We start from the raw sequence: 16876 nt of genomic DNA, 5'->3' as shown, positions 1-16876 counted from the left end.
GGGTGTGCGGCCCAGTGCACTCACACTCCGCCGGTGGGTGGCGCTGCACGCGGTGCTGCGCATGTGCAGTACTCTCTCTCTCCACGGTCTCCTCTCCTTTGGGCGCGCTGCGCATATAACCGGTGTGCCGCTCTCCGGCGGCCTTTCGGTCAACGATTGCTCTCCGCTTGCGCTTGAACCCCCCTCAGCGTCGCATCACACCAGGGTTCCCGCGAGGGGAGGTGGGAGTAATTTTTTACATGTTTGTCTTTAAGGGGGGGGGGGGGGGTGGAAATGAAAGCTAACTTTTAGGGGCGAAGCCCTGTGGGCTGTCGTCATCGTTTATTGTAGTCACGGTATTAAACACCGGGAGGCTCTTTTTCCAACGCCTCGTGCTAGAATGCTTCGTGATTGAAAGACATGAGACTTTTTCAGCAAAGCTGTATACCTCTACTCCCCAACAGTTTCATCTCTGTGGGCAAAAACTCTCCAGATGGACACTTGCTGGACCTTATTGAGGCCTAATCCGACTCTGTGTGTGGAGCCAGACCAGTGGGGAGACTGTGTGTGGAGCCAGACCAGTGGGGAGACTCCTTAGTCCAGGAGTCCCTGGCTCAGGCTCAGGGTGCAACTTTTCTTTGGCTCAATCTTAAACTTGGGTCCAAGACAAGGGTCTGTGACATGAGCTAAGGTTAACTCTTTCAGGACCGCTCCATAGGCCATCGATCACATATGATCGATGGTTTCGCGAGCCTGCAAAATACAAATTTTCGCTCGATGGAACACCTAGCGACATCTAGGAGATAGTTTGAAAACTGGAGTTTTCTCTTGTGAAGGTTTTTTTATCGCCAGGCGGCAACGCATCAGATAATTTGTTCTGACGGGCAGTGGTTTTGAATGTAAACAAGGCGTCATATTCGCGCGAGCGCCATAAAAAATGCGCCTCGTCTCGTCTCGCATATTTTTGCCTTCTACTGTGGATTTTAACGATGAGAGTGGCAGTGAAGAGTCGGAATGCGGCTTTAGAGATCAGATTTCAGCTCGGGTGAGGATTCGGGTGTCAATCAGCCTGGAACATCAAATCGCGCTCAAAGGTGGGTGTTGGTTTCGGTTTCAATTGGCTCTGGAGTAGGTATGTGCGCTCGAAATATGTTCTGGCTGGTTTATATTTGTTCGCTAGGGTGTTAACTACCTATGGTGTTGATCTCCTGCCACCAGCGCAGAAACAGATCAAGTTTTCGCCGAGATGAGAGCCCTGCGTGTACCTGGGCGACGACGTTGCCATGGCCCTAGTGCCGAAAAGATCACACACAAAACAAAAAACCAGTTACACCTAGCCGCATCAAACTTTCGCGATGAAGAAACAAAGCATTGTGTTAGATTTTGTATATCCTGAAATTTTATTCTTTTTAATATTTTTATATTTACGCTTTTTTTATATTTTTCTGTAGTTTTTTTGACGAAGTTCTTACTTTTAGATTTTTTCATGGTTCAATCGTCAGTGTTGAAGTAAAACTTGGTATTGTATGCCAAAGAACATATAATTAGCTGCATTTTTGGTATATGCTAAGGCAGGATGGTGCCTTTGCTTTATGTAATAAAAACTTCGTACCGAGACCTCCCTTTTTTATCACTTTTTCCGGCGGTCCCGAAAGAGTTAATCTACCCGTGAAGGTTAACTAGTGCGTTTCTCTCCAGATGGACACTTGCTGGACCAGACCCAAGGGCTCGGGGTGCAACTTTTCGTTGTCCCAATCTTAAACTTGGGTCCAAGACAAGGGTCTGTGACATCAGCTAAGGTTAATCTACCCGTGAAGGTTAACTAGTGTCGTTTTTCTCCAGCAGTGCCCGAGCTAGTCGGAGAACGTGGTGTTGTGCAAGTACTATACATGTCATAGTAATTGAAGGTGTGGAAGTTAAATTTAGGGCATTTAAGCTTGCTGAAGTTGTGTTCTCTACTAGTTCGCATTCTCTAATAGTTTGCATACATTGTGTGTGGCTAGACGGGCACGTACACATTGCTGTGTGTTTGCACCTGCACTGCTGTTTACAGTTGGAGGGCTAACACAACCTTATGATGAAACGTGGAACATAATTTTGTGTATGGGTTGTATTTGCAGTGAGCCAGAGCCTGGCATTGGATGGAATATTCCAAGTGATGGCACAGTTCTGAGGTATGGGTGCATACCTTGGTTTTGAAATGAACAGTTGATGCCCTGTTAAATGAAAATGCCAGTTCACGGCAGTGTTTAGAAGGGCCATGAAGACAACGTAAATGCGTTTTGTTTGTTCGAAATATTGTGTAGTGCATACCACACAATTCTGTTTGGTGAGAATTAATGTCGCTGCCATTGCAGAAGAAGTTGTCTAACGTGGCAAGATTTCTGTTCGCATGCTTATGCGCCATAAAATCCAATGGGAGGGGCTCAGTGACATTTTTATGGGAACAGCCAAAAAATTAGCACTCAGTGGCCTGACTTGATGCCATCGTGGAGGTGCTGAAAGTTTGCAAGTTTAGAATTGCTGGTCAAACCTAGTACAAGCTAGGGGGGTATTTCACTGTGTAATAACCCTACGCCACGTAACGGCGGGTTTTGATCTTGCCTTGGGCGATGAAACTGCAGGAATCACTTGAAGGGACACCTAAGGGTGGAAACAAGTTGGCCTGTATCAGTAGATTACGGTGCTGAGAATCTAAATACACCATTCTCGCAACCAGCAGATGTTTAATAAGGCAGAAAACGCTAGAAATGTGAAAACAGGCAACGGCGCCCGTACACTTTTGGGTACCACGGTTTGTGACGTCACAAAAGCGGGGAACGGCGAGAGCTCATTGGAGAAGCATCTAAAAATTTTTTCCTGACATAAACAGGTCCTAAATGCTTGAGAACAGGAAATAAATCAAAACTTTTCGTGAGCTGATCTAATTTGAAAAACATAGACTACAGCTCTTGTACATTACGAGACAGGCTGCTTTCCTCATGCTTCAGGGTTGGCCATCATGCTTTCAGTTTCGCTTTGGAAAAGTATCGGTGCCTGAGCTTTTGCAAGCAATATCCCATGCAAGAAGTGTGCCTGCGCCTGATTCGAACCTTATCGCTCGTGAAAGGTTAGGGTACTTCTGGCGGTTATCTGAGTGATCCAAACTTGTGCTTTTCCTTTCATTGCGAGCCGTTGATAAATAATTTGTAAATTGTGCACGCGTAGCTCTACCCTTGGTATGTTTGGGCCAGGAAGAGCCTTGGCCACGAAAACTCTTCGAGACGGAGGTGGGAATGGAGTGTATTTCACGCCAGGTTGGTGCGTCACGTGAGAGAAGAGAATATGAGATTGACGTGATCGCCGGACGACACTCGATGAAGGCTCCTGCTTGAGGGACGGCGAGCCTGCAGCCATGGCTGCACGATATTTGAAACGGCACTTTTCTCTGCTGTGGCAGTCAGCGTGATGCGGTCTTGGTGTCCGGTGTAGGCGGGCACACCGGCCGGTGGAGCGGTGAAAAGAATTTCTCGTTCCATCGGTGATAAATAGTAAAAGTGAAAGCCAGCAAACGTTCTCAGCGGTCGGCCATGGCTTGGCGACGTCAAAGCTACTGTTGCCTAGCACCAACCGTTTACGCTCTAGGCCGCCCCATTGCCTCGCTCCTACTTAAAGGGGTCCTGAAATGCCTTCCGCCGATGCATGGATGTACATGTAACCAAATAAAGCAATGTATTAGCAATCTCCTCCTGCAAGAATTTTGTTAAAGCGATGAGTATTAGCTGAGAAATCGTAAATCGAAAACCGCGCATTATCGTCGCGCCGTATTTCCTCCTCCTTTCAACTGTTTCTTCTCTGTTGGCCTCCCCTCCCATGATGCTTCGCTATTCAGCAATGACGTACTTCCGCTATTGCGCTCCCACAGACTGCCGTCTGCTACGGGCCAGCTCTTTCGGCTTTTTCATCTTTGTTGACACCATGGACACTCCTCTAAGGCTGGAAAAGCGAACGAAAGACCTGGCCGCATGTGTGCAGCCTGGCCTTGCCCTTTCGCGGCGAACTCGCAGCAGCGCAGGGAGAATCGTGCGCTCGTTCCCTTTGGTGCACCGCGCACTGTTTATCCAAAAAGCGCGGTCTCAGATGTGGGCCCGCTGGTGCCGGGTCTTCTTTTGCGGCGGTTGTAATTCCTACTACCGGCGGCATGTGAAAAAAAGACATTTTAAACCGACACAGAACCCGTGCACAAAACGCGCCGGATCGGATTGCTTTATCAGTGGCGATGAACGGGAAGGCGCAGAGCAAACCAACGCCGCACTCGAGCGCATCCGTGTTCTGATAGTCGTAAAATGTTCAGACACTCCGGCACTCCGGCACTCCGCTAGCAGAACAGCCGCCGAGTCATTTCGGAAAACATTTAACAGATGGCGCCGTATGCATTAGCATGTCGCAACGCAAAACTGATGAGACGTTCTACTAAAACTCCCCTCGCGATGTTTACGTAGCGGGACGCAAAAATTTAGCGTTTAGCGTATGCAAAGGCACAAACGCTGTACTAAAACTCTCTATTAGCAGCAAAATAGCGTGCGTACGTGAGGCTGCTTGCGTTTACAAAGCTGCACGCCGAGCGCTTACGTTTCAAACCTAGTGACATCGTTTAAGTACACTCGCAAGCACAGTGTAACGTAGTCACATATCAACCGTATGCTCAGGCGACAAGCAAGAGCTTATTTTATGTGGGACGGAGATTGCGCATAAAGGCCCGTTCGCACTTGCGACGAAAGCGAGCGAAAGCGATGGGAATTTCGTCGCTTTGTCGCGCGACGATCGTGTTTGTCGAACTGTCGGGAGAAATTTTCTTCGCGCGACAGAATTCCCGTCGCTTTCGCTCGCTTTCGTCGCAAGCGTGATTGGAAAGTTCTGCCCCTGCCGTCTGCTACGCAGCGCGGAGGCAACCGCGCGATCTGCTCGGGCCGGACGAACGCGCACACTCCCGTACGGCAGCGCCCCAAGCGGCAGCCGGCCGCGTACATCGCTCCCGGCGCCCGCCTGGGGCCCGCCCTCGGCACACTAGCAACACTAGCCAGTATATTTCAGGCACAATAATGGAGGAAAGATCTTTTGCTTCCGATGAACCAAGTTCTTTGCCCCTGTGTTTTTAAATACGTGAAGTGGTTAGCACGTCGCCCTCACGCAGCTCTGTATCGTCGAATCATCGCTGACTGTCCGAACGAAGCTTGAAGCTAAGCCAATGCAGCGACCGAAGCTGTGTGTGTGTGTGTGCATCGCCTCCTATGTGTAGCGTTCGTTTCGCGATGAAATGCGACGTTGTACTTCTGCGGGTGGATAGTGCTTCCCTTGGTCTGGATTATCTTTCTCGAACGACGAACGACTCAACCTCGCATGGGGTATGTGTAGTGTGCCTGGCTAAAAGCCTTCTCGCTTGCGTGCCAGAGTTCAGTGACTTGCTGTTCGTCCCCGCAAACAAGGCGCGAGGTGAGTGCCGAATTTACGACGGTCAGGAGGAAGCAACCGATCGTCTGTCAATCGCGGTTCAGACTTGCAACGCATGTTGTGACGTTGTGTTCGTTCGAAACGCATCTCTGGTTTGTTATGAAGTTGAATAAAATGTATCCGTCAAACCCGGGCATTCGGCTCAGGGCGTTCTCTGCGATTGCACGAAAGAAGTGCCACGGGGCTTCAACGCTTTCTTTAGGGAAGGTACTCAGGTAAGAGAATATCCATGTCGTGTTATGGCCGTGTTGCATTCAATACGAACGGTTAAGCGTTTGTTTACACTTGTTTCGTTTGTCGTAAAATGTCCAAGCACTCCACTCCGCTGGCAGATCAGCCGGCGAGCCGACGCTGAGCAGACGACTCATCTTTTTGCCGGAAGTGCGTGAAAAAGCCGCCCAATAGCAGGATGTCTAGCTCATGACGAACATATGGGAATCGATGATGTAGACATGTGAAGATGGCGGCGTCCAAAAACACGAAGGAAAGGGTGAGAAAAAAGCGACAAACTTTGCAACAAAAGTGTGAGCTTTCCGATGCGCGTAAAAGAGTAATACTTGGCACAGCTGACGTTGACGACCCAATCTAACGATTGCGCTAGTTCATTTAGTGTGCTCAAAATGCCTTTCAGGGCCCCTTTAATGACGTGATGTCTACGTCACGAAAAAATGAAAGGAAAGTGAGAGAGAGAAATGCCAGCTTTCTTTACAGATTTCTCAGGAATAAAGCATTGTTCTCGTCGAACAAAAGCTGAGAGTGCTACGAAACGTATGGTCTTTCACTTAAAACAAAATTTCATTTGGCCTTTAGTGTCCCTTTAAACTTGCATGATTGGTGCCTTCTGAAGAAATGAGGGCGCAGTACTTCGAGTTAAAATGCTGGTGTGATTTATGTTGTGGCAGCCACTCAGAGGTGGGGACATGTCCTCGGTGCCCATAGCGTTCAAATCAGACTCGTGTTGATTTCCGGTACATTTTTGTTCTGTGGCTGTTTGTTAGCTGCTTCATTGCTGCAGAATAAGGTTATACTTAATTTGAAACACTAGGTTCAAGCTGCAAGCCCACAAAACCATTTTGCTATGTGGTTGATTTTGTCAGCAACAGCTAATAGGGAAAACTTAGTTTGCAGCATTGGGTGTGGGAAAGAAGCTGACGAGTTGCCCCATTACCACTACAACCTAATTACATCAATAACCTAACCCAATTTTTTACAAATAATTTGATTGAAAGTTGTGTTAAAATTGCAGGGGGCAGAGGTGTAGTGTGTTGTTGCTATGGTCCTTTTAAAAAGCATAATTTTGCTATTATGATTGTGCAGATGGAGTGTGTTTTTTTTTTTTTTTTTTTTGCATATTGTGTTGCAGAGTGTATCCTTTTGTGCACTTTAATTAGAGCCTTCTGGTATTTACAGTGAGGAAGACAGCGGCTGTGTGCCAGATGATAGTCAGCAGGATTGCCCATTGGAAAGGTATGTGTGCGTGGTATTTCGATCTATTCCTGCATGGCCTTTAATCTGCCTAAATATGGCAACTTGTCTCGTTCTTTCTTGTGCATTTAATAAAAATAGCTGGACTTGCGTAGGGACGCATATGTTAGTTTTAAGAGTGACATTTCGTGCTCTAATGAGTGCCTTTGGTTGTTTACAGTGGCAAGGACCAGGACGATTCACAGAGCTGGCAGACAAGGTATGTATTTGGCCACTAAACGGGCTGCTACAAGGCCATCTTGGTCATTATGACCAACTTGGAAGATTGGAGAGCCACCTGTGGTATGCAGAAAGAATCGTGATGCCAGTGTGGGAGGGGAATAAGCCAAATGTGGCTGCAGATAAAAACCTCTTTTCATCTCCAGTTTTGCTAGTTCAGGATGATAACATAGATACAGTTGATAAGAATCAAAATAAAATATTCCAATGGTTCGTTTTTACCAATAAAGCTAGGTTTTTTTATTGTTACCAAAGCTAATAAACATTGGATATCTTCTTATCTGCTTTTGGATAGTCTATTGTCTGCATTGCCAGATTTCCCAGCTTTCTGAAATCAGGCCCTCGATTCTTTCTTCATACTTCATTTGTTATCATTTTACTTTTATTGTGTCCGTGTATGTCTGTGCTCGTCACATCTTGTTATGACACTTTCCACTGGGGTCAAACAGGCTGCCTTTTTATCTGCTGTGTGTGGGTATAGCAGTTCTTACAGCAACCAAACTCACTTCCGAGACTAATAAGCTACATGCCAGCTCTGCTGAACTGCACCACAATCCCCCAACTGGTGCAGTGGTAGAAAACAGCCAGGAGCTCTCGCAACAAATAAATATCCAGTGAAAACATTTATTGGCTCTCCAATAAAGTATGTTGGGTGCATCGGTCAGTCACCGACAAACTGGCCGACAAAGTTACTGACAAACATTTCAAAATCAGATAATAGAAAACGAGATAAAGAGCAAAAAAAATGTCTTGAACCCATGTACTTCAAACTTTTTGTCGTCTCTCCAGAGTGACGCGTTAGACCACATGGTGTTATGATTCAGCGCGCCACTACCCTGTTCGCGCTGGCTACAAGTTGTGGTGTTATGAAGTTCTCCTGTTCTTTACGGAAAAGCCTGCCTTACTCTACATTCTATGACAGACCCGAGTGTGTCCATGCCCAGGCGGTGGGTTGGTGGTGGTGGAGCAGGTTGGTGGTGACTCACGCCACGGCAGTTGCAAAATCCGGGATGAGCGGGGGATCTAGAGACTTAAACCTGCCAGCGAACGCCGCTCACCGGATGTCCTCTGCCCCCTCTCGCAGACTCAATGTGCGCTGGTACTGCCGGCTCTCTTGAACACGGCAAAGAGTGTTCGTGTGTGTCTGTACTGTTTTCGAGCCGTGTGCAGAGGTGTTTGACCGTTGGCACTTCGGGGGATAAATACGTGTTTCTTCCGAGCGCATTATTTGTTCAATTGGCAGCATTGGATCACGCGGTAGCTGTTTGAGCTATGCTGTAAGCTCACCCGGAGGGGTGCTGTTACTGTACTGTCGCTGCTCATCTCTCGCCATGCAGTAAACCATTTTAAGTTTTGCTTTCGGCTTTTTGTCGCCAACAACAAGCCTTCTTCTGCTTCTGCTTGTCGCTCGTTCGCCACGCTAACACTACATGATGGAGGCAACGGAGCCTGGTCGGGGATGCTGTGCGGGGACGCCTTCAACCTTTCTTCACTGAGTTTTACCAGGCTTCTGAGGATAGCTGGTGGGTCGTGCATTTGTCATGTAGGTTATTTGTGGAGGACTATATTGGTGGAGTGGGAAAGCAGTACTTTAGGCAGCCATGAATTTGAAAGTGTCGAAAAAACTTCAGTTGTTGGAGCTTACAAAAAAGTTGCGCTTAGATGGATGCACTGAGAAAGCCAGAGCTGATACGGGCTATACTCGCTGCTGGGGCTGATGATAATGAGCTGTCAGAATGCATTGAGCTGATCAATGAACTGGAAACCGCCAGACGTCAGGCTACAGCGGCAGAAAAGCGAGACAGAGAAATGCAGCTGGAGCGAGAAAACCTTCAGCTGGAAGAAAAAAAAAAGCAGGAATGGGAACGCAGTGTCTAGAGTTACGTCCGACGGAACTTTAAGCCAGTTTCTAGAGTTACGTCCAACGGAACCCAGAATTTAAAACTAGGTTACGTCTGACGGAACTTTAAGCCAGTTTCTAGGGTTACGTCCGACGGAACCCAGAATTGAAAACTAGATTACGTCCGAGGGAACTTTAGGCCAATGTTTTGAGTTGCGTCCGCCGTAACGTAAAGCACACAAAAAAGTTTGCAGCTAGCGGCACCAAGTACCCTGATGCTCTATATGTGTAATCTACGCACAGCATTATTGAAATTGTCGCTTGTACGATACATGACGTCAAATTCGAAAACAAAGGTTGCTGCTTAACGGCCAAACTGGTTCGGAATGAATAAATCACAGGTAACGTGTGACAGCGCCGGTTCCCCGGCGGTCGAGTGGACAGGAGCGTGATACAAGCGCCCACACTACTGCAGCGATGTGGGTTCGAATCTCACCTGATAGTTTTTTTTTTAATTAAGGGATTGAGATTTTTCTGTACTTGTCGACGTGCACTGCTTTCCATATCCAACACATGCAAGCAAAGCAGAAGACGGGAATTATGAAAATAGAACCTGCTGCCGTGGGCACAGTGCCAGTTTGTAGCGTCTGCAGTTTGTGCCGAGAATAAATTTAGATGGGTCGAGTCTTTTAACAAATGTAAATAATAGGTCTGGGCGTTGGTTAAATATTTTAACCCGATTGATCAGCTGGCTTTATGCGCCCAGAACTATTAATTACATTTGTTAAAAGAGTCTTGACCCATGTAAATTCGTTCTCGGCACAAACTGCAGACGCTACAAACTGGCACTGTGCCCACGGCAGGCGGTTCTTTTTTGATAATTCCCGTCTTCTCCTTTGCTTGCAATGTGGTGGATATGGAAAGAAGTGTACGTCAGCAAGTACAGAATGTATAAGTACAAATTTCAATAATGTTGCATGTAGATTACACATATAGAGCATCACGGTATGTGGTGCCGTTAGCTGTAAAATTTTTTGTGTGCTTTACGTTACGCCAGACGTAACTCAAAACATTGGCCTAAAGTTCCTTTGGACGTAACTCTAGTTTTCAATTCTGGGTTCCGTCGGACGTAACCCTAGTATCAAATTCTGAGTTCCGTCGGACATAACTCTAGAAACTGGCTTAAAGTTCCGTCGGATGTAACTCTAGACACTGCAGAACGGGAAACCCAACTCGAAAAGTGACAGCATGAAATTGAGTTGAAGCGTCTCGAGGTAGAAATTCGCCAAAAGGCCTTTTTGGCTGCTTTAAACCTGCTACAAAAAGCATTTTTGATTGTTCCCAGGACTGCTCCCAAACCTATGTACCCTAGCTGTTCCACCCCTGCTGCTGCACTGTCGTCTGAGACCGGGCAGTACAGATCTAGTTTAGGCCTGACAGTGCGAAAGGACAATGATAATGCCCCTCAGTGTTTGCTTACCGTGGGTGTTGCAAAAAAGGCGAGGGGCGGCAGGAGAGAAAAACTTGCAGACATACCTGCGGCCAAAGTCCCCATGTGAGCACGCCGAGTGGCAGCTTTGCACGCTCCTGTTGCGCAGTGCCTTCACCGAATTTGGGGCCTCCGAGAACGAGTCCGCGCACCTTGCTCAAGCTGCGGAAATTTGGGCAGTTTTCTCCGCGCACTCCAAGTGTGTCTCAGAGAATGATTGTTGTCCTCTCCAACCAGCCGCAGCAGCTTTCAAAGAATGGGCACACCTAAGGTGCGATTCAAAAAGAGGAAAGCTTAGGGCATTGCTGAGACATCAAGTTGCTGCCGTCAATGCTGGAAGTAACCTGTAGACGCCTGACTTTCTCGATTGTTTTGTTTTTCCTGATGCAGGTTTCGCACTTTTGGATTGCATTTCTTTTGTGTTGGACATTTCCATCACCCTTTCAGATTCGTGTGCTTTGCTAAAGTACTTCTGGCAGTGCCGGCCTTACCTCGTTTGGCGCCTTGTGCGAACTGCTGCCAAGGCGACCCCGCCCCTCACTGTTCAAACTCATTTTTACAGCGGAGCTGTCTATGGCTAGGATCCAGCAGACCGTCTCCGACTACAGAGCGATGTAGACAAGGATGCTATGCAAGCGTAGCACCATATTGCGATGCCCGCTAAAATCCGTGTAATCATAAACTGTGCACCACACCTTCAGCGTAAAAAAAAAATAAAAAGTCATAAAAATGGCCTATATGACCTTTGTATTTTGATATAGCACGCTTATATTGTCCCTGAAAAAAATGTTTTCCCACCAATGAAGTTTTGCTTAGAGGTGAAGATCACTTTAATCGGCACTATATATTGGCACATCCATCTTGGGAGGAAGTATGATTACAGAAAACGGCTATAACTCCTGTTTCATTGAAACTATCCCAAACTCAATTACCGTATTTACTCGCATAATGATCGCACTCGTAATGATCGCACCCCTGAAGTTCGTCGTCAAAATATGACTCTTTTTATTTCCCGCGCAATGATCGCCTTCTGAACTTGCCGCAGCCATATGTCGTGTGCCAAGTCTAGACGACGATGGTCCTGCTTACGTTAGTTTCCTCCTCTTTCAAAGCGGACATGGCTACGTTATTGCTGCGGACGTGATGATGTTAGTGATATTGGCAAGCGTGCATGAGTTCAATATTGGTGCGGAAGAGACTCACTAAATGCACTTAATGTGCTCACAAAACATAAAAAAACGCACTCGCCTTGCTGCATCAGCAGCCGTGTCTTGATGTCCCACACTGTGACAGCAGCAGCCACTTATTGGTCAACCTGTTCTCCGGCGCGTTCCGTAATGAAAATACTGCATTTTGCATCATTCGGTGGTCATTCGGTGGCCAGTGGAGTTTTCATTATGTTTTTATTTGGTATGTTTATTATGTTCATGCGACTTATTGTAAACATTCTGACCTGCAACTTGCATTTTCTGCGCTGAAACTTTTTCCCGAAAAATTTACCTCGCGTAATGATCGCACCCCTAACTTTTCATCATATTTTTGGAAAAAAAGTGTGATCATTACGCCAGTAAATATAGTATATGACAGTTGGCCGCTAGTGCGGCACAACTATTACGTGAAATTTCATTTGTTTCAAAATTGCATACTGCACAGTGAAGTTGTAAATATTGGGGAATTCCCGTATGCTGTCCATACATGGGCTTCTACGGGAGGGAGACGGACAGCCTATGTTTGTCCGCTGGAATAAAATTCTAGTCCATCCAAGTTTCATTCAGGTAGTCGACAAGGAAGTATGCTCAATCGCAAATTGCCAACAAATGTGTTCTGTTTCGTGCTCTCCGTGCACTGCGCCCCTGTAAAAGCATATTGTTGCTCACGTTGAGGCTTGGCATCACAGCTTCGCAGGTCATCCTTCTTCACAGGGAGGAAGGACACTGAATTTCTTTAAAGCAAAAGCTTTTGAAAGTATCCCGAAGCAAATTACATGACAATTACCCGCTAAGACGACTCTACGTGCGTGAAACCGGGCTTATATTGTGTAAAAAAGGTCAGTTGAAAATCGCAGAAAATGAATGGTTCTGAATAAGACAATAAATGCACTGATCATGAAGGAGTGCAATAGTATATCTTTGTCTCATAAATCACGTAACGGTATACATTTAGATCGCTTGTAGATTGTAGATCAGGTGTCTTCTTAGCGCGAAAAAATCGTCGTTTTCGCATTTCTCTCAACTTTCTTGAGGAATTATAGATTACCTTTTTACGAATGATTCTTTTCGTTTTTTTTATTTGGAAGATGTGTTATTGAAAAACAAAATTGTGTTTGACAGTTCATTCGTGCGAGATATGTATTTCGGGGTCTGAAGCCTGCAACAGGGACTGCGAATCAAGGCGCCAGCCAGAATTGGGTTCTTATGCATGACGCCGCCTAAGGTCCGATCAGGTCACAGACCGTGTGCATTTCAAGCAGATAATGCTGCTTAAAATGCACAAACAAAAAGAGACTTGCCAGTAAAAAAAAGGTTAGTTAACCAAAATGTCACATGTTTGCAGTTATTCCTCAAATGCTAGCAGCCACTCATAAAACCCCAATATAGTCTGATTGGCTGTCTGATTTTGTCTGTCTGACTTTAAACCTTATGTTGACTCTGATTTTAAGCCTAAGCAACCAACGAGTGTTATAAAGTTTAATACGACGGGCATTAAAGCGAAACAAGTAGTACTATAGCTACTCTTAAAGAGCAGAAGCAGGAATAGGACCTCCATGCTAAACAGACCAATAAAGCTTCTGTTTTTTTTTTCCCATAGAATATGCCCTTAAAATTAGTTTTCTACAGTACCACGTGTGCGCCTCGTCATTGCTTAAGCGTGCTGTGCAGAAGACGAGACAGACAAGGAAACATCGCTGAAATACTGAAGGGGGGGGGGGGGGGGGGGTCTTAGTATTAAAAAACTAGAGCAGCGGGTGCACTAGCTCCAGGTAGACAGCTCAGGCAACATATTGACAGAATGACAACGTTTGAACGTTAAACTTGATGATAGTGGAGTGGGGCATCTTTTGCTTTTATATAGACAATGCACATATATTTACGGAAGGGGGAGTCTTAGTACCAAAAAACTAGAACAGCGGGTGCATTAGCTCCAGGTAGACAGCTCAGGCAACATATTGACAGAGAATGACGTTTCAATGTTAAACTTGATGATAGTGGAGTGGTGGCATCTTTTGCTTTTATATAGACAATGCACATATATTCTTGCTATAATCATGAATTTATTCGGTGCTGTATAAAAGTGTCTGCTGTGGTCGAGGGTTGAGAAAGTTTGGCACACCGCTTTTCCTCACACGTGGGAAAAAGTCCAGCGGCGCCATGTGATCGCTGCAATATGAGTACAACCTCCTCAAGTAATGTTGTAGACCGTGCGAGGTTTGTCAGGATAGATAAGGTTAGTTAGCCTGATACAAAAATTAGGCTCTCGTTCTTTAAGGGCATTCTTCAGTCTCTTATGTTTCTCTTCAAAGGTTTCGACACATGCCAGTTATTTTAGCATTTCTGTCTTTCTTTTCTTTTACAAACAGCCCTGCTTAGAAACGTGCATGCGAGGAGACAGCTGTAGCCATGATTGCCGTGATAGTTTTTCTTCTGTTTGTTTGAAACACGGGAGGGAGAAGATTTCAATTTGAACTCAAAGAATCCCAGGGATGCCTTCCACGGGTCGAAGCTTAACATCAGCCTTTGCTTAATAAATAATGATTTACTCTCTTTCTCCCTCTTAAAATGAAACCACTCCCCGAAAATGCGACCACTCTTTCCAAGGTAGCCAGACCATTGTACGAAATTTTTTCCATATGCACGCAGTAACAATCGTAGCAAAAAAAAAATTTTTTCTTTACTCAAAAATAAGATAATTCAATTTTGTGTGTCACTTTTTTCTGCCTTAAAGGAGCCATGAAGAGAAAATGCAAGTTGGTTTTATTCGAAAGATTTCGTGTTTTATAGTGCCCCCAGCGCTTGTCCGGATACAAACGGTGCTTTATTCACTAAGAAATTAAACAATTCAGGTTAAAATTTTTATTTTCCCGCTCAATCGTGCGTTTTCGTGGTCCCAAATGACATCGCACAGGGGTGAGACAGCGGCGCATATTGCGCAGATTTGATACAAATTTCTTTTCCTGCGCCAGGCTGCTCCAAAAGCTTGAAAATTGGTAAAATTGCGCCAAACTGCTCCAAAACAGTCTGAGAGCCAACGATTTTAACGCTCCGATCACTTTCAGTGGGGAAAAGTGCTTACTGACTGCATAATTTTCCATTACCCCCAAGGTGATGCTGTTTGTAAAAATTAATTGACTGATCATTCAATAAAAAACCCGCATAAAATGGTCCCCGAAATAGTTTTTTCAGAAGTCACAATGTCGGCTTGCACATGTTATATTCTGTACGTTTTTAAAGCTAACCCATCTAAAATCATTGCAAAGTCCTGTATAAAAATACTAATGTTTACTGAGGCGACAAAACGTGTTGAAGTTAATGACAAAACGGCAATTTTCTGAGCGCCGTATCTCCGGAACGACATTACGTACGTACACGGGGCGACGCCATCTTGGTATGGTGAGGATCGGAAAACATGGCCAGCGGGTGAAGCAGTTGCTCATAGTTTAGACTAGTTCACGCTAGTTCAGGCAGACCGCTTTTCGCAGATTTCTACCGTGCTTTTTGTTATGGGGGTGGCTAGGTTTACATTTAGTTTGATCTGTTACGCGAAGTAGCGCCACTCAAAAGGTGGAGTTTCGTGTGAGGCTCGGTTTGCGCTTGAAGTGAAATTTCGGACTCATTGCGTTGTTATAAAATGTGGAGTTATTGCTGCCTTTGACAGCGAGCTTGCGAGCGGCAGGAATGGGACGGTCGACACTTCAAAAAGGGCGGCGCAGGCTACATCGCCGCAAAATTCTCAAGCAGTGTCCGATAGCGGGGCGGGCTATTATTGCATGCTAGTAATAATGGTTCATCTATCTGAAGTGAAATTTAATGCCAAAAGGGAGATGGCTAAACATATCAACGTTACTCAAATTACGATCGATCGTAGTGAGCGTGCACCTTAGTGTGAAATCGGAAAGCTGGGTGCGACGACTGTCACCTCGCTTTGCGCAACTTTTGCCGTGGCTCTACACTTGTGCTTAAAGCCGAGTCTGGGATTACAAAAATAAAAATTTCCCCGCATTTCCCCGAGGGAAAGAATGTGAAAGTGCGAATGCAGGAGTTGAATTTGCGCGGTTCGGTAATGTTCGCGAAAGAGAGATCACACACACACACAACTACAAAGAAAGAAAGATGCATTTATTCACAGACACCTATTTGTGTTGTCGTTGTACTTGATTGCTAGAGCGGATTTCAGCTTTGAAATTTCGTGTCAGTACTCCTTTAAGCGGGTGCATTAGCCCTTCTCACGCCCGATTCCTGGCCAATCCCCCACGTGGGTATGTGCCATGTCAGCGGCCAGGCAGCGCGCGCCCATCTCCCCCCGTTGCCAAGGAAGACGAGGAGATTCCTGGCCAATCACCCACGTGGGTATGTGCCATGTCAGCGGCCAGGCAGCGCGCGTCCATCTCCCCCCGTTGCCAAGGAAGACGAGGAGCGCACGCACCCGCAGCTGTTGCTATGTGGACGGACGGTGGTCACCGGAATTCAGGGTCGCTTATAAAGTGCATTCGCACTTAATAATTTCGGCATTCCCATGATAATAAAAATGCCTTACGATTGCTTAGTTTTTCAATTTGATATTTTCAACGGAACTCCATGCTATCTATACATAGAGCCTAAGAATTTAAAAAATGGTTTGTAAAAAAAAGGTAGTGCATTTGGTACCTCGTGATATTCCGGTAGGAAAACTTTATTAAGAGGCTGTTTCAGTATTATATACATTCAAAACCGATTAAAGTGCTCTTTTCCCCCTGAGTTGCCAAAAATTTGATTTTTTGGGCACCTAAGGTGACATAATAAATGTTGTTAACTGCGCCAAACCAAGGTTCTTCTGCTCCAAAATCGCGATTTTGCTGCTCCAAAAACTGCTCCCAAACTTGATTCAGCTGTCTCACCCCTGATTGCAGGAACCGACCGCTCTGCAGCCTAGAGTACCTTCATTCACGCATCCGCCGTACAGGGTAGAGACACGTATACGCTGGCGCCGCCATGTTCGGTTGCTCGCTCGCCGCCGAAGCAAGTCATTGTGTCAAAACCGCGCTAAAATTATCGCCGCAACGCGGTTTACTGAAGAAGTTTGAATCATATTGTCTGTTTTGCGTTGCTAGGTCTTGTGGGAAACGAAAAGAATAACGCGTTGAGCCCGTTTGCCCAATTGTGGCGGCACGGGACCGTTCA

General features: G+C 46.0%; 1 protein-coding gene across 3 annotated transcripts in view; it reads left to right on the top strand.

The window, feature by feature from the left end:
- LOC144155827 (uncharacterized) overlaps positions 1-16876 on the top strand; it is a 126361-nt gene that overhangs the window by 84884 nt on the left and 24601 nt on the right. For all 3 annotated transcript variants that reach the window (XR_013319650.1, XM_077687499.1, XM_077687498.1), the window contains 3 exons: positions 2100-2153; positions 6880-6936; positions 7115-7153. Coding sequence is in view for 2 of the 3 variants with exons in the window: in XM_077687499.1 (XP_077543625.1) it covers positions 2100-2153; positions 6880-6936; positions 7115-7153 (150 nt within the window). In the remaining variant the exon portion in view is untranslated. The remainder of the gene's footprint in view (positions 1-2099; positions 2154-6879; positions 6937-7114; positions 7154-16876) is intronic.

Source organism: Haemaphysalis longicornis, unplaced genomic scaffold (assembly GCF_048455015.1).
Source record: "Haemaphysalis longicornis isolate Haplotype H1 unplaced genomic scaffold, Haemaphysalis longicornis Haplotype H1 scaffold_1, whole genome shotgun sequence".
Classification (NCBI taxonomy): domain Eukaryota; kingdom Metazoa; phylum Arthropoda; class Arachnida; order Ixodida; family Ixodidae; genus Haemaphysalis; species Haemaphysalis longicornis.
Note: the sequence above shows the minus strand (reverse complement) of the source record. Positions and strands in the feature narration are given on the sequence as shown.